General features: G+C 44.8%; 1 protein-coding gene across 2 annotated transcripts in view; it reads left to right on the top strand.

The window, feature by feature from the left end:
- ttll5 (tubulin tyrosine ligase-like family, member 5) overlaps positions 1–23,812 on the top strand; it is a 419,059-nt gene that overhangs the window by 183,944 nt on the left and 211,303 nt on the right. For both annotated transcript variants that reach the window (XM_059648892.1, XM_059648891.1), the window contains 5 exons: positions 3,997–4,088; positions 13,089–13,205; positions 14,278–14,369; positions 16,266–16,328; positions 18,113–18,145. In XM_059648892.1, the coding sequence (XP_059504875.1) occupies positions 3,997–4,088; positions 13,089–13,205; positions 14,278–14,369; positions 16,266–16,328; positions 18,113–18,145 (397 nt within the window). The remainder of the gene's footprint in view (positions 1–3,996; positions 4,089–13,088; positions 13,206–14,277; positions 14,370–16,265; positions 16,329–18,112; positions 18,146–23,812) is intronic.

Raw genomic sequence — 23,812 nt, 5'->3', positions numbered from 1 at the left:
ATGTTCTATGAAACATGATAGGCTTCTGTCTTCCAGTGTCCAGTTGGAGCACATGTTGTCTTTGTGGCTCTAGTGCTTTTAAAGTGATGGATTAGAAGAAATTGCTATATTTTGAGTTGTTTGAGGGTAGAGTTTTTGATGGACAGGAAGAGGCCTATACTTCCTTGCAATCTGTTTACTGTCAATTATAATTCCATCTCGGAAACACTGTGAATTTATTTAACATCTTTAATGTGGTAAAACATCCCGAGACATTTCACAGGAGCATTATCAAACAAATTTGCCAGAGCCACATAAAGATGTGAAATATCAGGACATATGACCAAAGGTTTTAAAGTATCTTACAGAGACTGCTAGAGAGGTCGCGATTGAATTCCAGAGTTCAGGGCGAAGGCAGTTGAAGGCACAGCCACCAGTTGATTTGAGCGTATGTAGGTGTCTGCGTTGGAAAAGTGACAGTTCTCTGAATCCTTCTGAAAAATTCTTCGACAAAAAAAAACTTGACAGGTGCAATGATTTTTATTGAGTTTCAAACCGAGCGCCTCCATGACACAGGACATTGGACATTCAGTGTTCTGTTTAGCGTTCCCAGAGACGCACACTAAACATAGAACACAGAACATTACAGCACAGTCCAGGCCCTTCGGCCCTCGATGTTGTGCCAACCTGTCATACCGATCTCGAGCCCATCTAACCTACACTATTCCATGTACGTCCATATGCTTATCCAATGACGACTTAAATATACCTAAAGTTGGCGAATCTACTACCGTTGCAGGCAAAGCGTTCCATTCCCTTACTACTCTCTGAGCAAAGAAACTACCTCTGACATTTATCCTATATCTTTCACCCCTCAATTTAAAGCTATGCCCCCTCGTGCTCGCCGTCACCATCCGAGGAAAAAGGCTCTCCCTATCCACCCTATCTAACCCTCTGATTATTTTATATGTTTCAATTAAGTCACGTCTCAACCTTCTTCTCTCTAACGAAAACAGCCTCAAGTCCCTCAGCCTTTCCTCGTAAGATCTTCCCTCCTTACCAGGCAACTTCCTAGTAAATCTCCTCTGCACCCTTTCCAAAGCTTCCACATCCTTCTTATAATGCGGTGACCGGAACTGTATGCAATACTCCAAGTGCGGCCACACCAGAGTTTTGTACAGCTGCAGCATAACCTGTTGGTTCCGGAACTCGATCCCTCTATTAATAAAAGCTAAAACACTGTATGCCTTCTTAACAGCCCTGTCAACCTGGGTGGCAACTTTCAAGGATCTGTGTACATGGACACCGAGATCTCTCTGCTCATCTACACTACCAAGAATCTTACCATTAGCCCTGTACTTTGCCTTCTGGTTGCTCCTACCAAAGTGCATCACCTCACACTTGTCTACATTAAACTCCATTTGCCACCTCTCAGCCCAGCTCTGCAGGTTATCTATGTCTCTGTGCAACCTACAGCATCCTTCGTTACTATCCACAAATCCACCGACCTTAGTGTCATCTGCAAATTTACTAACCCATCCTTCTATGCCCTCATCCAGGTCATTTATAAAAATGACAAACAACAGTGGACCCAACACCGACCCTTGCGGTACACCACGAGTAACTGGTCTCCGGGATGAACATCTGCCATCAACTACCACCCTTTGTCTTCTTTCAGCAAGCCAATTTCTGATCCAAACTGCTATTATCTCCCACAATTCCATTCCTCCGCATTTTGTACAATAGCCTACTGTGGGGAACCTTATTGAACGCCTTGCTGAAATCCATATACACCACATCAACCGGTTTACTCTCATCTACCTGTTTGGTCACCTTCTCAAAGAACTCCATAAGGTTTGTGAGGCGCGGACTTCCCTTCACAAAACCGTGCTGACTATCCCTAATCAATTTATTCTTTTCTAGATGATTATAAATCCTATCCCTTATAACCTTTTCCAACACTTTACCAACAACTGAGGTAAGGCTCACTGGTCTATAATTCCCAGGGTTGTCTCTACTCCCCTTCTTGAACAGGGGAACCACATTTGCTATCCTCCAGTCATCTGGCACTATTCCTGTAGACAATGACGAGTTAAAGATCAATGCCAAAGGCTCGGCAATCTCCTCCCTGGCTTCCCAGAGGATCCAAGGATAAATCCCTTCCGGCCCAGGGGACTTGTCTATCTTCACCCTCTGTAGGATTTCTAATACCGCTTGCTTGTGAATCTCAATCCCACTTTGTCTAGTAGCCTGTATCTCAGTATTCTCCTCGACAACATTGTCGTTTTTTAGAGTGAACACTGTTGAAAAATATTCATTTAGCACTTTCCCTATCTTCTCTGACTCCACACACAACTTAGCACTACTTGTCTTGATTGGCCATAATCTTTCTTTCGTCATTCTTTTATTCCTTAAATACCTATAGAAAGCCTTAGGGTTTACCCTGATCCTATCCACCAACAACTTCTAATGTCTCCTCCTGGCTCTTCTGAGCTCTCTCTTTAGGTCTTTCTTGGCTACCTCGTAGCCCTCAAGCACCCTAACTGAGACTTCACATCTCATCTTAACATAAGCCTTCTTCGTCCTCTTGACCAGAGATTCCACCTCCTTCGTAAACCACGGCTCCCGCGCTCTACAGCTTCCCCCCTGCCTGACAGGTACATCCTTATCTAGGACACACAGGAGCTTTTCCTTGAATAAGCTCCACATTTCTAATGTGCCCGCCCCCTGCAGTTTCCTTCCCCACCCTATGCCGATTAAATCTTGCCTAATCTCATCGTAATTGCCTTTCCCCCAGCTATAACTCTTGCCCAGTGGTATATACCTATCCCTTTCCATCACTAAAGTAAACACAACAGAATTGTGATCGCTATCACCAAAGTGCTCACCTACTTCCAAATCTAACACCTGGCCAGGATCATTATCCAGTACCAAATCTAATGTGGCTTCGCCCCTTGTTGGCCTATCTACATACTGTGTCAGGAAGCCCTCCTGCACACACTGGACAAAAACTGACCCATCTATAGTACTCGAACTGTAGTGTTCCCAGTCAATATTTGAAAAGTTGAAGTCCCCCATGACAACTACCCTGTCTCTCTCACTTCTATCGAGAATCATCTTTGCTATCCTTTTCTCTACATCTCTGGAACTATTCGGCGGCCTATAGAAAACTCCCAACAGGGTGACCTCTCCTTTCCTGTTTCTAACCTCATCCCGTACTACCTCAGTTGACGAGTCCCCAAACATCCTTTCTGCAACTGTCATACTGTCCTTGGCCAACAATGCCACACCTCCGCCTCTTTTACCATCTTCTCTGTTCTTACTGAAACATGTAAATCCCGGAACCTGCAACAACCATTCCAGTCCCTGCTCTATCCATGCTCTAAGATGGATATACACTGGGAGATATATCAACTATAGCTGGTGGACCAGCACTTTGGTGAAGGATACTCTTTGGTTAGTCTGTAACTGTTGGTCTTCCAGGCAGAGAAGTGTTGCAGACTGGCACATTCCAAGAAGCACACATTAAAGCTTGGGGCAACCATTGGAGAGGCATGATGGGGAAATATCACTATCCATGGCCTTAGCCACTGTATACAGAGGGACTGGAAAGTGAATACAACCCTCAGACTGTGTCCTTAGACATTGAGTGTATATTATGAATGTCAAAAGCATTGCAGTTGTATTTAGTGTGGAACATGCAGTTTGGAGAAGAATTGAATTTTACTTCTTGTAGTGTTTAGATTGAAGTATTTTGGAATGTGCTTTTATAAATTTTATGAATAAAGAAAATGTTTTGGAGAACACATTGTGGATTTGTAAAGGCCAGAAGTAGAGGAAAACATGATCTCAGGGGGTTTAGGCCTAGAGGAGGTTACAGAGAATGGGAGGATTGATGCCAAGAAGAAATTTGAAAAAATGGTCGGGGAACTTTAAAAGTGAAGGCATTATTGGACCAGGAGCCATTTATTCATTTCATTTATTTGCAAATAATATCTTTTTTTTTTGCATCAATAGGATTTGTCTGTCAGAACCCAATGGCCCGACAAGGCAGACCAGTGAAAAGCAGTTGTGATCTTGGCGCTCGACCAAAGTCCCACACAGCTCTGGTAAAATATTGTCTGATGAAGCATGTGTGTAATTCTGTGAGCGGGGTGGTGGGGAAGGGCCATGACTAAATTAAGCATGAACTTAGGCTGAATTAACAACACTGTTTCCTCTGAGACTGCAGTTTCTTTCTGGGATATGAGCAGAACTGAAGTTCAGTACTGATGCCATATCTCAGATGAGACATTAATCCAAGGTGGATTGAGCAGGTTCTTTGGTACTATTCAAGGAAGAATGGGGATGTTCATCATAATGCTCTTTATGGGATACTGATAGGCATTAGTAATTCTCTCAGACAAATGGCATGGCTATCGGCCATTCGGCCCAACCAGTGGGTGCACTCCTCCAATTACACCCTCATAATCCTCTTTCCACCTTCCCTCCACAGGCTTATTTAGCCTGATTATCATTAAAAGCCAATTGCTTCTCTAATGTCCCTCATCAAATCTTTGTTATGTCACGATTTGACAATCCCAGTGATCGCATAATTGGCCTTCCACATTTCACCATCCATAAACTTGAACAGATGTGAAACTCAGTAAGTCATAGAACATAGAACATAGAAAAGTACAGCACAGTACAGGCCCTTCGGCCCACGATGTTGTGCCATGGAATAATCCTAATCCAAAAATAAAATAACCTAACCTACATTCCCCTCAATTCACTGCTGTCCATGTGCATGTCCAGCAGTCGCTTAAATGTCACTAATGACTCCGCTTCCACGACTACCACTGGCAAAGTATTCCATGCGCTCACAACTCTCTGGGTGAAGAACCTCCCTCTGACGTCTCCTCTATACCTTCCTCCGAACACCTTAAAACTATGACCCCTCGTGGCAGTCAATCCTGCCCTGGGGAAAAGTCTCTGGCTATCGACTCTATCCATGCCTCTCATTACCTTGTGCACCTCAATCAGGTCACCTCTCTTCCTCCTTCTCTCCAGAGAGGAAAGTCCGAGCTCAGTCAACCTCTCCTCGTAAGACACGCCCTCCAGCCCAGGCAGCATCCTGGTAAACCTCCTTTTCACCCTCTCCAAAGCCTCCACATCTTTCCTATAATAGGGCGACCAGAACTGGACACAATATTCCAAGTGTGGTCTCACCAGGGTTTTGTAGAGCTGCAGCATAACCTTGCGGCTCTTAAACTTGATCCCCCTGTTAATGAAAGCCAAAACACCATATGCTTTCTTAACAACCTTATCCACTTGGGTGGCAACTTTGAGGGAGCTATGCACTTGAACACCAAGATCCCGCTGTTCCTCCACACTGCCGAGAATCCTGCCTTTGATCCTATATTCAGCATTTAAGTTCAACCTTCCAAAATGCATCACTTTGCATTTATACAGGTTGAACTCCATCTGCCATTTCTCAGCCCAGCTCTGCATACTGTCAATGTCTCGCTGAAGCCTGCAATAGCCCTCGATATAATCAACGGCACCTCCAACCTTTCTGTCATCAGCAAACATACTAACCCACCCCTCAACCTCCTCATCCAAGTCATTTATAAAAACTGCAAAGAGCAGAGGCCCAAGAACAGAGCCCTGCGGGACACCACTCAGCACTGACCTCCAGGCAGAATACTTACCATCTACGCCCACTCTCTGCCTCCTGTCAGCCAACCAATTCTGAATCCAGACAGCCAAATCACCTTTTATCCCATACCCCCGACTTTATGAATGACCCTGCCGTGGGGAACCTTATCAAATGCCTTGCTGAAGTCCATGTACACCACATCCACTGCTCGACCCTCCTCAACCCGTCTCGTGACTTCCTCAAAGAACTCAATAAGATTTGTGAGGCATAACCTTGCCCCCCCCCCCCCCAAAAGCCATGCTGACTCCCTTTCATCAAGCTATGCTTTTCCAAATAGTCATAAATCCTATCCCTCAGAATTCTTACCACAACCTTGCTGACCACAGACGTAAGTCTGACTGGTCTGTAATTTCCAGGGATTTTCCCTATTCGCTTCCTTGAAAAGAGGAACAACATTTGCCTCCCTCCAATCTTCCGGTACGACTCCCGTGGAGAGTGAGGAATCAAAGATCTTTGCCAGCGGCTTAACAACCTCCTTTCTCGCTTCCCGGAGCAACCTAGGATAAATCTGGTCTGGCCCTGGGGACTTATCAATCTTAATGTTTGCCAGAATTTCCAGCACATCAACTTCCTCAATCTTGATCTGTTCAAGCCTGTTTTCCTGCTCCTCAAAGTTCTCATTCACAACAAGGCCCCTTTCCTTAGTGAAAACCGAAGCAAAAAACTCATTTAGGGCTTCTCCTACCTGCTCAGACTCCACGCACAAGTTCCCTACGCTATCCCTGATTGGCCCTACCTTCTCCTGTTCACCCATCATGCCTGTGATTGCTGATCTTGGTTTGCTACTTGCTTGGCCATGCGTGAAGTTTTAAAATTTTCTGTTTGATTGGCTGAGCCCTTTCTAGCTCCTCCAACTTTATAATCTCTTTGAGATTTCTGTGCTCCCTCCTGCTTTTTGAGCATCTCTGCTTTTAATTGTCCCATTATTGCCGGCCATGCTTTCAAATGTGTTGGGCCAAAGTTCTGAAATTCCTTCTCTAAACTCTCTAACTCTTGAGCTTATCTAAAACTCTGCCTGTGTCTTAACCAGCTATGATTGCCATTCACCTATCATCCTATGCTCCCTGACCTACTTTGGATCCAAACAAGCACTGCCTTGATGTTAGAAGTCTCAACTTTGTTTTCAAATTCCTCCCATGGCTTTCTTCTCCCTGTCTCTGGAACCTCTTCACCCTCTAACTTTCTGAGACAATCACATTCCATTAATTTCGTCTTCTTGATCACCCCTGATTTTAATCTCTCAAACATTGATGCCTGGACATGTGCCCTGGTGTCACACTTTGTTTTTATTTTGCATGGTGAATTGTTTGATCATGGAATCATAGAAGATCATAAATCTCTACAGTGTGGAAACAGGCCCTTTGGCCGAACAAATCCACACTGTGTGGAGCATCCCACACAGTACCATCCCCCTCTAAGCCACCTAATCTACACGTTCCTGAACGCTGTGGGCAATTTAGCATGACCACTCAACCTAGCCTGCACATCTTTGGACTATGGGAAGAAACCGGAGCACTCAGAGGAAACCCACGCAGACACGGGGAGAATGTACAAACGCCTCACAGGCAGTCGCCCGAGAGTGGAATTGAACCTGGGTCCCTGGTGCTGTGAGGCAGCAGTGCTAACCACTGAGCCACTGTGCCATGAAACGGAGGTTATCAATGTAAAATGTTAGCATCATGGAATTTGGGCATTGCTGGTTGGGCCAACATTTATTACCCATTCATAGTTGTCCTTGTGAAGATGGTGGTGAACTATCTTCTTTAACTGCTGCAGTTTGAGGGGGGGGCAATGGCCTGGCGATATTATTGCTGAACTGTCAATCCAGAGACTCAGATAATGTTCTGGGGACCCAGGTTTGTATCCCGCCAGGGCAGATGGTGGAATTTGAATTTAATAAAGTATCTGGAATTAAGAATCTAATGCTGACCATGAACCCATTGTTGATTGTTGGAAGAAAAGTGCCATCCTCACCTGGTCCGGCATTCGCAGTAATTTCTGTTTTTATTTCAAATACCATGATGCGTGGTATTTTGCTTTTATTTTGTATTGTTTTTGTGAATTGCAATGGAACATTTTTAAATATATTGGGCACAAGTTATATACAATTTTTTGTTGTATCTTCCTTTAAGGTGCTCCTTATAAGGTACTGTTTGGGCCAGTTTTACGTTTAGTTGCCTTCCCTTATATCTCTCTTAATGGCTTGGTATTTGCTCGCAGTCTTGTGAAGTGCTTAGGGATAGTTTACTTTATAAAAGGCACTATATACATTTAAACCAAAGGAACTGCGGATGCTGTAAATCAGGAACAAAAACAAAGTTCCTGGAAAAGCTCAGCAGGTCTGGCAGCATCTGTGAAGGAGAAAACAGAGTTCGTGTTTTGGGTCCAGTGACCCTTCCTCAGAAGTTCTGAGGAAGGGTCACCGGACCCGAAATATTAACTCTGCTTTCTCCTTCACAGATGCTGCCAGATCTGTTGAGCTTTTCCAGGAACTTGTTTTTGTTCCTTTATAAATTTGAGTTGTTGCTCATTTTAGCAAAGGAAACCTTTTATCTCGATCAAGTTATGTGCCAATGTGCTTGACTCTAATTGCACTTCTGAACTGCTCCAGCAAACTCTCTAGTTGTACCAGCTAATTACAAAGAACAAGCCCACCACACTGATGGACTTGCCTATTATGTTGACAACTCCGGAATGGAATTTAAACTCCTCCTTTGTAAGGCACTGTTGGCCTGAAGCAAACAATAATATTGTTAATTTTGGAAAGGTGCAGAAGAGGTTTACCAGGATGCTACCTGGATTACATGGAATGAGCTATAAGGAGAGGCTGGAAAAACTTGGGTTGTTTTCTCTGGAGCAGTGGAGGCTGAGGGAAGACTTGATGGAAGTCAGTAAAATTATGAGATGCATAGATAGGATTGACAATCAGAATCTTTTTCCCAGAGTTGAACAGCCTAAAACTAGGGGCCATGCATTTAAGGTGAGAGGGGGAAAGTTCAAAGGAGGTGTGAGGGGCAGATATTTACACAGAGAGTGGTAGGAGTGTGGAACACACTGCCAGGCGTGGTGTTGGAGGCAGATATGTTAGGGGCGCTTAAGAGACTTTTCAATTAGCACATGAATATGCAAGGAATGTAGGGACATGGAGTAGGAACAGGCAGAAGGGAGTAGTTTGATTTGGTGTTGTGTTCAGCACAACACTGTGGGCCGAAGGACCCGTTCATGTGCCGTACTGTTCTATGTTCTGTGCTCTCATAATGAAAGATTTTACTTTCCAGCAGCCACTATACTCATAAACCCTAGCACTAATTCCATCTCATCGCGCAAAGGGTTAGCTTATTGCCTTAATGCTTTGAAACACTGTCCATCTAAACCTGATTCCACTTCAAAGAGCCAGACTGTCGCCATTTCATGCTGATCCATGAAATTGAAACATGTTTCAAGGTTTGAAAACTTTGCAAAATGACACCAATAATCACTTAAGTTTGCAAGTTACTGCTGCTTAGAAAATGTGTGAAGTCAGCCCAATTATTGGTGATGAAATATACAGTCTGAAGGCTCACTCAGCAGAAGTTCATAGGTTTTGTCTGTGGTGGGATAGAATATCCCTGGCACATTGCCCATTTGAGATCCATTCACCCATTCCCATTTGCAAGTGAGATTCTCATTAAGTTAGAAAACAAAGAGCAAGAACAGGTGCGGTTGTATTTGCAGATGAGAACCTTTCTCTTTTTCATGGCCAGTAAACTAGCCACATGTTTACCCTAACCAAAGCTCTCTTAGCACAAGCCTGTAACATGTGGCAACAAGGCTGACAAAAACACCTAAATCACTGGCCATACAGTAAAACAACCTCACCCTTTGTTCATAGTAAAAGTGTCATGATCTCTGTTCTTTTTTTCTCCTTGTTGGTGCCATATTTTTCTTGCAAAGTAAGACACCTTTGGTCTGCTGTTCTGAGCACCTTGGTTTGGTGTGGAGGGGCTGTTCGACTGTAACTGAGCCTGCTGCAGCAACTCATCAAGCTTCCACAGCAGCGACTTTCAAACCCATGACCTCCATCACCCAGAAGGGCAGGGTAGTACAATTTCCCTTCAAGTTGCACACCATCCTGACTTGGAACGAGGTCACTGTTACTTCACTGCTGCTGGGACATACTCCTGGAGCTTGCATCCTAACAGCAATATGAGTGTGCCAGCGGTTGTTGTGGCTCAAGAAGGTGATTCAGTCCCTCCTTCCTGAAGGCAATTAGGGGCAGGCAATTGCCAAATCAGCAACATCCTCTCCCACTGAAAGAACAAAATGAAAATGTTACGTTAATTTATCATTTCGTCAGTGTGGATCAATCAGATTAAAACAAAATAGGGTGGACTAAAAATCTGAAATTAAAAATAGAAATGCTGGAAATATTCAGGTCAGTCTCCATGGAGAGAAAGAGTCAAAGTTTCAAATTGATGAACTTTAATTAGAACTGAGAAAGTGCAGAAATATAATGTTTTCAGCTATGGTAGTGGGGCGAAGGGACAGTGAATGCAATGGAAGGTCCATGATACGCAGGTGTAAAATTGGCCAAGGGATAGACAGAGAGTAATGGTCAATGGATATTTTTTAAGGTGGAGAAAAATTTGTAGTGGAGTTCCCCAGAGGTCAGTTTTGGGAACCTTGGTTTTGCTGACGCACATTAATGATCTGAACCTTGGTCTATAGGGTGCAGATTTAGCATTTTCAAATGATACAAAAATCTGAAAGCATTGTGAAATGTGAGGAGGACAGTGTTGAACTTCAAAACGACACAGATGATTTAGTGGAATGAATGGAAATATGACAGATGAAATTCAGTGCAGAGAAGTGTGAAGAATTTCAGTTTGGCAGGAAGGACTTGGACAGGCACTAAGGGAACAATTCTGAAAGAGGTGCAGGAACAAAGGAACCGGTGTGTATATGTGATTAAGTCATTGAAATTGGCAGAAGGGATTGAGAGAATGGCTAATAAAGCATTCGGGCTCCTAGGCTTTATTAGTACTATGCAAGACAAGGAAGTTTAACTTGTACCTAGTAGTGGTTTGGCTACAGCTTGAGTATTGTATCCAGTTCTTTAGGAAGGATGTGAAGGCATTAGAGAGGGTGTCAAAAATATTCGTGAAAATGGCTTCAGAGATGAGAAACTTCAGTTATCTGGATAGACTGGAGAAGTTAGGAATGTTCTCCTTGGAGAAGGCATGGTTGAGAGGAGGTTCTGAACACCTCAATCAAATCATGAGTGGTCTGGACATAGGATAGTTTCCGTTGATAGGAAGATTAAGAATGAGGGGGCACTGATTTAGGCTAATTGGCAAAGCCAGTGGTGACATGAGGAGAAACTTTTTTTTATGCAAGGAATGGTCAAGATCTGGAATGTGTTGCCTGATAGAATGATGGGAGCACCCTCAAAAATGGTATTCAGGAGCAATTGCATAATTAGCTGGAAAGAAAGAATTGGGAGAAGATGGTGGGAATGGTTCTCTGCATTGCTTATTAATCATTCCGAGATAGAATGGCTGAGTAAATTAATTTGATTAAATAATAAAAGATTTTATGGTACAAAAGCTCTGGAAAGTTTTAAAGTCAATAAAAATGTAAGATCTTTCCAGAATGAGCTGTAAATAGTTGCAAAGCAGCAATTTGAATGCAAAACAAAGAGATTAAATAAAGGAGACCAAAGTGGTTAAAGAAATGTAGAACAAGATAGAAGCAGAGATAATGGTTAAAAATTGAGCTCAGTGTTGAATCTAGAAGGCTGTAGTGTGCTAAGTTGAAAGAAACAGTGCTGTTGTTTGACCTTAGATAACAAAGCGTGGAGCCGGATGAACACAGCAGGCCAAGCAGCATCTCAGGAGCACAAAAGCTGACGTTTCGGGCCTAGACCCTTCATCAGAGGGTCTAGGCCCGAAACGTCAGGTTTTGTGCACCTAAGATGTTGCTTGACCTGCTGTTCCCAATATCTCTGTTACTTGACCTTACTTAGCACTTCATTGGTACATTATAAAATGCCAAGGGCAGAAAGATGAGAAGAACACCAAGCTGGAGAACTGGAAGCAGCTGGAAGTTCAGGGTCATCCTTATGGACTAGATGAAGGTGTTCCGTAAAGCAGCCGTGGATTCATGCAACATGGAAACAGAACCTGCGGTCCAACTAGTCCATGCCAAGCACCATGTGCCCAACCTAAACTAGTCCCACTTGCCTGCATTTGCCCCGTATCCCTCCAAAATTTTCCTATTCGTGTGCTGATCCAAATGTCTTTTAAATGTTGTACCCACATCCAGTACTTCCTCTGGCGGTTTATTCCACACACGAACCCCCCATGTCCTTCATAAACTTCTCATCTCACCTTAAAAAATGGCCCCTGGTTTTGAAATTCCCCATATGGAAAAGACCCTTGGTAAGCACCTTATCTATGCCCCTCATGATTTTATAAACCTCTATAAGATCACCCCCTCAACCTCCCACTCTCCAGTGGAAAAAGTCCCAGTCTATCCAGCCTATTTTTATAACTCAAACCTTTCACTCCTGGCAACATCCTGGTAAATCTTTTCTGAACTGTCTCCAATTTAGTAATATGCTCCCAATAGCAGGGTGACCAGAACTGCAGTTTTCCAGAAGAGGCCTCACCAGCATCCTGTACAACCTTAAAATCACATCTCAACTCCTATTCCCGAGGGCTGGAGCAATGAAGTCACTCAGCCTTAGTAGCAGAGTCAACATTGTGTACACCAAATGCATAAATAAAATTAAAAGTAGTACAAATAAATCACTTTTTCACGTGGAAGGAGTTCTCGCGGACTATTCAGATACTGTACCCGCCTGCCTAACCTGTCCTCCCACCTATCCCCTCCTTCCACCTCAAACCCCACCTCTATCTCCTACCTATTAGCCTCATCCCGACCTCTTGACCTGTCCATCCTCCCTGGACTGACCTATCCCCTCCCTACCTCTCCACCTACGCTCACATTTGCTGGCTCCAACCCAGCCTCCTTGACCTGTCTGTCTCCACTCCACCTATCTTCTCCTTTATCCATCTTCTATCTGCCACCACGCCCCCGCCGGCTCCCTATTTATTTCAGAATCCCCTTCCCCTCCCCCATTTCTGAAGAAGGGTCTAGACCCAAAACGTCAGCTTTCCTGCTCTTCTGATGCTGCTTGGCCTGCTGTGTCCATCCAGTTCTACACCTTGTTATCTCAGATACCGGTATTGATTTGCATGATCAACTTCATCAGACTTTGCACCAACACTATTATTTTAACCATGTATTTAACCATCGCCATCAGTGAGCCTGATTTTTAATGGTTATAAATAGTGGGATGTACCAATTTGTGACATTTGAATTCTGACCACATTAGATTCAACATTTTGTGTCTTTGAAAATCTTACAGCACCAACAGAGGCCAATTTCTGCAAATGATACTGAAGTAAAAGGGAAGACTTCATCGGGCAAGGAAAGACCATTAGGAGCACAAGGATCAAGCAATCTGCAGTTGTCTTTGGAGGAGGTGAGAGGTTGCAGTTGAGACTAGGAATTAGATAAATTTCTATGGACTTATGCTGGCTGCAACCAAACAGCAAATACTAGGAGGGAAAATAATTTAAGTGCCTTTGCTTTTCTAAGTAGTCAAATGCTGGCTTCTGAATGACCTAGACATAATCCGGACTGTTGCTCCAGTATAGTACTAAGCAGTAAGGTGTAACATGCAGCCTTTTGGAGAAGGTGTTAAAACAAGGTCCCTATATGAATATTAAAGTGGACTTATATCTGAAGGCACAATTCAAAGAAGAGCAGGGTAGTTCACCAGATATAAAGTGGAAAGTGTTGGAGAAACCCAGCAGGTCTCACAGCATCTGTGAAAAGAGAAGCAGAGTTAATGCTTTAAGTCAAAATGATTTGGAAATCTTGCTGTCTGCTATTGGGTACTACATTTACAACAAGACCAGTCAAAATACAGACGCAGTTTCCAATTCAGATAATTGGTGTTATCACAGTTATAGGTATCTGAAATAAGAAATGGGATTAAAAAGATGTGTGAGTGTGAGTAAATGAGATTAAAAGATTTGCAAGACCCTCTGAAACTCAACTTGCCTCCATATTCTTCAATCTCATCTTTCCAGGGGCACACTGCCTCCTGAACCCACTTTTACTGTCTGCTTCACTACCTTTTCCTGGTAATTTACTCCACAGTTAATTCCCATGTGCTTGGTTCGAGAAACATATTATGTTCTTCCCCCTCGAGCTTGTCCAGCCTCTCAGTCATTCAGGCTTGTTCAACTATTGAATGAGATCACAATCACACTTGATCAGAATTTAAATTAAAGATGCAAACTTTGCATTAGTTACATTCAACAGTGTTGGATAACAAAAATCCTGCATTCTCTCACTGTCATTTTTACTCTGTGATCCCTGGATTTTGAAACCGTACTGTGATTACCTTAGCAGGATTGGCATTGAAAATGTAACTTAGGCATACTCTGAATCTCCTAATAAACAAATCTTTAGTGGATTAAAAGTATGTGATGGCTAATGATTTCTCTCCAGCTTTCGTCACTCGTGATGCATTGTTGTGCTTACAGATAAAAGTTGTGCGGCGTGCAATGGAAGAGAATGAGAGAAAAGGGGGATTTATACGGATATTTCCCACTGCTAATACCTGGGAACTTTATGGGTGAGCCAAGAAAAGCAACTCAGTTGTATTGTAGAAGGCGAATGTGGAAATATGAAAAAATATATCTTAATGTCTATCCATAAGCAAAGGCCCCCCCATTTGTTAAACAGAGGTCCAAGATAAAAAAAGTACATATTCTCCCTAATTAGCATGTGTGCAAGTTTTATTGTTCATTTATAATTTTAAAACATATGGCTCGTGAGATAATTGGTGCATTGGTCTTAAATTTCCAAGACTCTCTTGATTAGGGGACAATCTATCAAATGAAATCCAAAAGAACTGTGGATGCTGTAAATCAGGAACAAAAACAGAAGTTGTTGGAAAAGCTCAGCAGGTCTGGCAGCATCTGAGAAGAGAAATCGAGAGTTTATGTTTCGGGCCCGGTGACTCTCTTCCTTCTCAGATGCTGCCAGACCTGCTGAGCTTTTCCAGCAACTTCTGTTTTTGTACAATCCTATGGAAGATAGTGAAGATAACTCCTTTATTCAAAATGAAGGGGAGACAGAAACCAGGAACTTCCAAGCCAGTTAGATTAACATCTGTCATAGGAAACTGTGAGGAGCTATTACTGAAGAAGTTCTGGGCAGGGCACACAAATAAGTGAAGGCAACAAGAGCCAAAATAATTTTGTGAAAGGGAAATCATGGTTTACCAATCTACTAGGATCCTTCATCTGTCTTAGCAAGAAGAATAAAAAAAGGCATGTTGTGTAAATGATGAGACAATGCTGATCTTTGAGATGCAGTGGGGTCTGGGTGCCTTGTGCAAAAATCGCAGAAGATTAGCATGCAGCTACAGCAACTAACTGGGAAAGCTAATAGAATATTATCATTTATCATCAGGAGTATTAGACATGAAAGCAGCTACACAGGGCACTGGTTAGACCACATTTGGAGTATTCTGCAGGGGAGGATGTAAATGTTTTGAAGCAGTTCGGAGAAGATAAGCAGATTAGTACCTGGAATAGTTGTGGGGACAGGAGGTTGTGTTACGAGGAAAGGTTGAACACGTTAGAATATCTGTTGGAGTTTAGAAGAGTAAGCAGTAATTATTTTGAAACATTAAAAAATCTTGAGAGGTTTTGACAGGGTGAAAGTAAAGGCAATGTTTCTTTGGGAGAAATGGGAATGAGGAATTATTGTGCAAAAATAAGGGGTTACCCATTTAAAAACAGAGATGAGATGATTCTGTTTTTCTCAGAGGGTCATAGGTCTTTGGAACTGTTTTCCTGGAAAGATGGTGAAGGCAGAGTCTCGAATATTTTTAAGGCAGAGACAGATTGATTCTTGTTAATGGGTTGAAATGCTAGCAGCCGTAGACAGGAACATGGATTTATGGTTACAATCATGCTACACTCATGTCATGCTCATATTGAAGGCAGAGCAGGCTTGAGGACCAGAATGGCTGACTCCTGCTTCTATTTTGTGTGTTGGCCTTATTCATTTATCATTTGGCAGCATTCATTTTGCTGCCCTGGTTTCAATGCAATGATGACCATACATCTCTTGTGCTACTTCTGCATGAACCTTGGCGGGAGACTTGTTATAATCTTACAGCTGTATGTAGTTGCTTGGATAATGTGTCTTGTTCACTAATTTCCATGTCTTGTTCCATCTACCTGTGGCTGCAGTTCACTTTTAAAAGCCCTGTGAAGAGGCTGGATCAGCACTCTCAGTCTGCATGATCACAACAGGGGAAAGGCCAAAAACTATTTCCTCATCTCCAGAAGAAATGAAATTATTAAGGGACCCAGAAGTATTTTAAAATAGACATACTTTTGAAACGATTGTATGCCAAGTCTGTGATGGATTGATAACAGAGGTTTATGAATCTGAAATTAATAATTAGGATTATTAGCTATTGCCTTCCTAACACTGACTGTATTTCATTCACCAGGCAATTTCTAGAGCATAAAACCACCCTGAACTATGTGTTGGCCACACGTCTTTTTGCAGGCAGGTAAGAGCAAAGCTGAGAGGAGTACATCTATACGTCACTCATATTCTATTTCACTTTTTCGTTGGATCTCACTGGGGTATAGCTCCCCTTCCTCTCCTCAAGGTGCTGACTCTCATTGGGGCACAGGGTCTCCTTCCTAACCTGAAGGAGCTGGACCCTCCCTTTTGTACCGGTCCCCCTCCCCTCCTGAAGGTGCTGACTCTCACTGGGGTACAGGGTCCCCCTCCCCGCCTGAAGGTGCTGACTGTCACTGGTGTACAGGGTCCCCCTCCCCTTCTGAAGGTGCTGACTCTCACTGGGATACAGGGTCCCCCTCCCCTCCTGAAGGTGTTGACTCTCACTGGGGTACAGGGTCCCCCTCCTCTACTGAAGGTGCTGACTCTCAGTGGGGTGCGGGGTACCCCTCCCCTCCTGAAGGTGCTGACTCTCACTGCAATACAGGGCCCCCCTGCCCTCCTGAAGGTGCTGACTCTCACTGGGGTACAGGGTCCCCCTCCCCTCCTGAGGTTGCTGACTCTCACTGGGATACAGTGTCCCCCTCCCCTCCTGAAGATGCTGACTCTCACTGGGGTACAGGTCCCTTCCTCCTGAAAGCACAGACTCTTACGGTGGTACAGATTACCTCCTCTCCTGAAAACACTGATGCTTTCTGGAGTCCAGAACCCCATCTCATCTGAAGGTGGTGTGTTTCAGCGATTACATTTGGTTCCTGAAGATGTGAAAGCTGACCCCCATCCTGTTCTCATTGGACAACCCAGTTCTACTAGAGTTAATGGACAACAGTGAAGGAAAGGAGTACCAGTAGATATTTCCCTAGCCCAGAGGCACTGTAATTTGTCCAGCTAATGAGTAGATTGTTTTGTGAATGCAACCCATGTCCAGATTTGGTGCGGACCTACAGCTCTGTTTTCATGAATACAGTAGCATGTTTGTTAAACAGGCCGTCAGGGAAGGCATTTATCACCCGACCAGATTGGGAGGGCAATGATGGGCAAAATGGTATGGGAAGGCATCATGAGGGACGGTGTCTGTCATCCTCCAGTGCATGCTAATTTGCCACTACCAGGAAAGGCAGCCCATTTGGACCAATTAAATGAAGGATTTCTCATTGTTTTTGTGGGGATCCTACCAGCTGGTGAGAGGCCCACCAGGCCTGTGTAAGGAAACTGCTATACAAACTGGTGGGCTCCTGTTTCAGGGGCAGGGCTCTCTCTGATATGGGCACTCTTTGTCTTACAGAGGCATCTCCCCCTTGGCAAAAGCTACACTTGGTATCTGTGCTGCCTTCTCTTTTGGTCAACATTGCCTCTTGGCTGCATGTACCTCCAGGCATGTTGACGTTCCATACATGGCAATCTGAGTGATGACATAGAATGTGGTTCAGGAAGCCACAGTCATATACAGACCTCGTAGGACTATGCAGAAGAGTGAAAATTAGAGGGAACGCTGCTTAGGGACTCTTTGCCCTTACTGGGACTACACTAATTGACTCGCAGCCCCCTACTTACTCTCTAGTTTGAGGTCATCGCCTTGTTCCAAATGCAACTCTGACAGTGGTACCACGAAAGTGAGTCTCACAGCACTTTACTGCAGACTGCAGTCTGCAAAATGCAGCCTTGGGCCCTGTTCACTAAAGCAGTGTCGATTCCTGCCTTCAGCCCTTGTGATGGAATTCCTGCAGCCTAGGTGAATTTCATCCAATCGTGTTTGTTTTCTTGGCTGAGTATTCGAGCTGTTACTTCAGTATTCAGTGACATGATTTCTGTGTTTTTTTCTGTTTATAGGAAGAAGAAACTTGCTACCTCATTAAAACCTCGGTAAGGAATTAGCTTAGTATTTTGAAATTTGGCAAAGTCTATTGAGTAAATAGCAAAAGTTTTCACTGAGTGTTGCTGAAAAAGACACATTTTGATGAAGCTTTTCATCTCGCACTCGTCAGGACAATTTGTAAGAAATACGATTTCAAAGGAAAATCGACATTTATACTGCATATTGTGCTCCTGAGATGCTGCTGGGCCTGCTGTGTTCATCCAGCCTCACATTTCATTATCTTGGACTCTCCAGCATCTGCAGTTCCCATTATCTCAGAGGAGAGTACTGATTAGTTAGCAAGTGAACTCTGATTAGCAGAGGCTTTGCCATGCTTAAACCTGGTAGGTTGATTCTGATTGGTCAGGGCCATTCCCAGTCAAATTATCAGCAAATGGCTGTCATCTAATTAGTTAGCTTGCCCTTGCAAAACGTGCAACACAGTCTCCAACATTACATCTGATTCTGCAATGGGACAACATTTGCTAGATAAAGAAATTGTTGGCAAATTCAGCAGGCCGACAGCATACGTGAAAAGAAGCCAGATGTAACGTTTGAAGTCCAGTGACTCTTCATCAGAACTGTTATCAGCTAGCAAAAAGTGGCATTTATGCAGAAGCAGAAGTTGGGGCAAGAGGCAAAGAGGTGAGGTGAGCGGCTAGGTGGAGATGATGCCCAGACAGAGAGAGTGAGTAAGATATATGAAAGGGGTATGTAAACAAGGAGATAATGGATAGCAGGCCAGGACAGAAGAAGAGCTGAATTAGTGATGATAAGAGCTGAGTTCCGAGGAAGGATCACTAGACCTGAAACGTTAACTCTGTTTTCTCCTTCACAGATGCTGCCAGACCTGCTGAGCTTTTCCAGCAACTTTGTTTTCGTTCTGTATAATGTGATAGTAGGCCTAGGGGTAAGCGTGAATTTGCTAAAGGCAACCTGTTTCGTAATAGGACTGGGAGTGGGTGGGTAAAAGAAAATATGGAAAGATGAAATCAGGCCATGAAGTTATTGAACTTGATTTTGAGTCCTAGAGGCTGTAGGCTCCCCAAGTAGAAAGTGAGATTTTGTTTTGCTGGAATACTGCACCAAGCCTGTGGCAGAAATATTGGCATCGGAGCATAATGGTGTGTTTAAGTGCCAGGCAACTGGAAACTCGGATCGTGTTAGTGGACAGAATATTAGCTTTCTGCAAAGCAGTCTTCCATTGTATGTTTCGTCTTTTCAATGTAGAGTAGACCACATTGTGAGCAGCAAATGCTATAGACTAGATTGAATGAAGTACAGGTAAAACGCTGCTTCATGTAGAAAGTGTGTCTGGGGCCTTGGATACTGAGGAGGGAGAATGTAAATGGGCAGGTCTTAGACCTTCTGTGATTGAATGGGAAGGTACCATGGGAAGATCTTGGGAATGAGGAGGCGTGGACGAGAGTATCCCAGAGGAAGTGTTTCCTGCAGAATGCTGTAAGTGTCAGGTTCCAGAGGGTAATAGGTGCCTGGTCGTGAAGGTGAGGGAAATGGGAGGAAAGGCAAGGGAAGGGGGTGAGAGCAGAAGTGCAGGGGATGGGTCAAATGTGGCTGAGGACTCTGTCACCATGGTAGTGGGACAAAGACAGACGTTTCTGTGGTCCCCTGTGGAAGGTGGTATCGTCAGAACAGAAACTGGGAGAATATGATGAGTTCCCTAAAGGAAGCAGAGTGTGAAGATGTACAGTTCAGGTATCTTTGGGAGCTGGTGGATTTGTGGTGGATATTGTTAGCCACATGACCCCAGAAGTGGAAACAAAATTTTTGAGGAAGGGAATGGAGCAGTTAGAAATGGACTAGATAAAGGTAAGAGTGGGGTGGAACTTGGAAGCAAAATTGATAATTTTTTCTAATTCTAGATGAGAGAGGGAAGCAGCACCAATAATGTCATTGATCTACCAGAGAAAGAGTTACGGCAGTGTTCAGAGTAGGACTGAAAGAAGCAATGTTCCACATACTGTAGAGGGAGACAGGCATAACTGGGACCCATGCAGGTATCCACGGCCACCTCTCTGGCCTGGAGAAAGTGAGAGGAGTGAAAGGAGAAGTTTTAGGGTGAGGATGATGTCGGCCAGGTGAAGGAGGCTGATGGCCATTGGGGATGGTTTAGGCCTTTCTTCCAGGAAGAAGCAGAGATGTGTAAAGGGATTGCACATCTATGGTAAAGCGGAGGCAGCTGGAGCCTGCAAACTGCAAATTCTGAAACTTTCATTCAGAAAGTAAGGAGGCACGGGATTCAGGGAAATTTGGATATCTGGATAAAAAACTGGCTGTCGAGTAGAAGCCATTGGGTGGTAGTAGATGGAAGATATTCAGCCTGGAGCTCGGTGTCCGGTGTGTTCTGCAGGAATCTGTTCTGGGACCTGTACTCTTTGTGATCTTTATGAATGACTTGGATGAGGAAGTGGAAGGGTGGGTTAGTAAGTTTGCCAATAACAGGAAGGTTGGTGCAGTTGTGGACAGCTTGGAGGGCAGTTGTAGGTTGTAATGAGACATTGACAGGATGCAGAGCTGGGCAAAGAAGTGGCAGATGGAATTCAAATCAGAAAATTGTGAAGTGATTCATTTTGGAAGGTTGAATTTGAATGCAGAATACAGGGTTAATGGCAGGATTCTTGGCAGTGTGGAGGCACAGAGGGATCTTGGGGTCCACATCCATGGATCACTTAAAGTTGTGACCCAAATTGATGGGGTTGCAAAGAAGGTGTATGGTGTATTGGCTTTCTTTGGCAGGGGAGGTGAGATTAAGAGCCGCGAGGTTATGCTGAAGCTATATAAAGCCCTGGTTAGACCACACTTGGAATATTGTGTTCAGTTCTGGTCACCTCATTATAGGAAAGATGTGGAAGCTTTAGAGAGAGTGCTGAGGAGATTTACCAGGATGCTGCCTGGATTGGAGGGCAGGTCTTTTGAGGAAAGGTCGAGGGAACTAGGGCATTTTTCATTGGAGCGAAGAAGGACGAGAGGCTAGAGGTGTACAAGATGTTGAAGCACAGATAGAGTGGATAGTCAGAGACTTTTTCCCCAGGGTAGAAATGACAATTATGAGGGGAACTTAATTTGAAGTTTCTTGGAGGAAGGTGCAGGGAAGATGCCAGAGGTGGGTTCTTTACACAGAGTGTGGTGGGCGTGTGGAATGTGCTGCCGGCAGTGGGCGTGCAGTCAGATACCTTTGAGAATTTTAAGTGACTCTTGGATAGGCACGTGGATGATAATAAAACGTGGAGAATGCAGGGTAGATTGATCTTAGTAGGGTAATAGGTCGGCACAACATTGTGGTCCGATGGGCCTGTACAGTGCTATACTATTCTATGTTCAATGTTCTGTGATGTAAACTGACAGAAGAATTACGGATGTAAGTGGGAAGGGTCTGGACAAGAGGAGAAAAACTGAGTGAGGTAGGAAGAGAAGAGATCTGTGGGGCAGGAACAGGCAGAAACAATGGATCTGCCCAGGCAGCCCCGTTTGTGAATTTTGGGAAGCAGATAGAATATAGAACAAGATAGAAATGGGGTGTGAGTGATAATGGGAACTGCAGATGCTGGAGAATCCAAGATAATAAAATGTGAGGCTGGATGAACACAGCAGGCCCAGCAGCATCCCAGGAGCACAAAAGCTGATGTTTCAGGCCTAGACCCTTCATCAGAGAGGGGGATGGGGAGAGGGTTCTGGAATAAATAGGGAGAGGGGGGAGGCGGACCGAAGATGGAGAGAAAAGAAGATAGGTGGAGAGGAGAGTATAGGTGTGGAGGTCTGGAGGGGATAGGTCAGTCCAGGGAAGACGGACAGGTCAAGGAGGTGGGATGAGGTTAGTAGGTAGGAGATGGAGGTGCGGCTTGGGGTGGGAGGAGGGATGGGTGAGAGGAAGAACAGGTTAGGGAGGCAGAGACAGGTAGGACTGGTTTTGGGATGCAGTGGGTGGAGGGGAAGAGCTGGGCTGGTTGTGTGGTGCAGTGGGGGGAGGAGACGAACTGGGCTGGTTTAGGGATGCGGTGGGGGAAGGGGAGATTTTGAAGCTGGTGAAGTCCACATTGATACCATTGGGCTGCAGGGTTCCCAGGCGGAATATGAGTTGCTGTTCCTGCAAACTTCGGGTGGCATCATTGTGGCACTGCAGGAGGCCCATGATGGACATGTCATCTAAAGAATGGGAGGGGGAGTGGAAATGGCTTGCGACCTCACCACCCAAGACATGTTTCCATCCCCACCCTTGTCTGCTTTCCGGAGAGACCACTGTCTCCGTGACTCCCTTGTTCGCTCCACACTGCCCTCCAACCCCACCACACCCGGCACCTTCCCCTGCAACCGCAGGAAATGCTACACTTGCCCCCACACCTCCTCCCTCACCCCTATCCCAGGCCCCAAGATGACTTTACATATTAAGCAGAGGTTCACCTGCACATCTGCCAATGTGGTATACTGCATTCACTGTACCCGGTGTGGCTTCCTCTACACTGGGGAAACCAAGCGGAGGCTTGGGGACCGCTTTGCAGAACACCTCCGCTCGGTTCGCAATAAACATCTGCACCTCCCAGTCGCAAACCATTTCCACTCCCCCTCCCATTCTTTAGTTGACATGTCCATCATGGGCCTCCGGCAGTGCCACAATGATGCCACCCGAAGGTTGCAGGAACAGCAACTCATATTCCGCTTGGGAACGCTGCAGCCCAATGGTATCAATGTGGACTTCACCAGCTTCAAAATCTCCCCTTCCCCCACCGCATCCCTAAACCAGCCCAGTTCGTCTCCTCCCCCCACTGCACCACACAACCAGCCCAGCTCTCCCCCCCGCCACTACATCCCAAAACCAGTCCAACCTGTCTCTGCCTCCCTAACCTGTTCTTCCTCTCACCCATCCCTTCCTCCTACCCCAAGCCGCACCTCCATCTCCTACCTACTAACCTCATCCCACCTCCTTGACCTGTCCGTCTTCCCTGGACTGACCTATCCCCTCCCTACCTCCTCACCTATACTCTCCTCTCCACCTATCTTCTTTTCTCTCCATCTTCGGTCCGCCTCCCCCTCTCTCCCTATTTATTCAAGTTCCCTCTCCCCATCCCCCTCTCTGATGAAGGGTCTAGGCCCGAAACGCCAGCTTTTGTGCTCCTGAGATGCTGCTGGGCCTGCTGTGTTCATCCAGCCTCACATTTTATTATCTAGAAATGGGGTGTGTGGGGTTGGGGGGTCCTATGAGCTTGGAGGCTGTAATTGGACATCCCCAGATGACATGAGGATGGTGAAGGTCGTGAACACTGTTCCTCCAGGTCACTGTGGTCCACTCCTCCTGTATACCCAACATTTCATCACATTCCCATGGCACAATCACGGAAGGTATAATACCTGCCTGTTTACCGACTGTCTTCTCAGTGTCCAAGGCCCCAGTCATATTTTTAAGGTGAAGCAGTGATTTTCCTGCCCTTTATTCAATTTAGTCTACCATATTCATTGTTTGCGGTTTGGTCTCCTGTACACTGGGGAGATGAAACACAGACTGGGTGACTGCTTTGTAGAACAGCCACGCTCTGTCCACAAAAATGACCCTAAGCTTCCAGTTGTCTGCCAATTCAACATACCACTATATTTCCACCCCAGCATTTCTGTCACAGGCCTGCTGCAATGCTCCAGGAGGTCTCAGCACCAACTCGAAGGAC

The sequence above is a fragment of the Stegostoma tigrinum genome, chromosome 10, assembly GCF_030684315.1.
Source record: "Stegostoma tigrinum isolate sSteTig4 chromosome 10, sSteTig4.hap1, whole genome shotgun sequence".
Taxonomy (NCBI): Eukaryota; Metazoa; Chordata; class Chondrichthyes; order Orectolobiformes; family Stegostomatidae; genus Stegostoma; species Stegostoma tigrinum.
The sequence above is the reverse complement of the archived record's forward strand: the minus strand, read 5'-3'. Positions and strand labels throughout refer to the sequence as shown.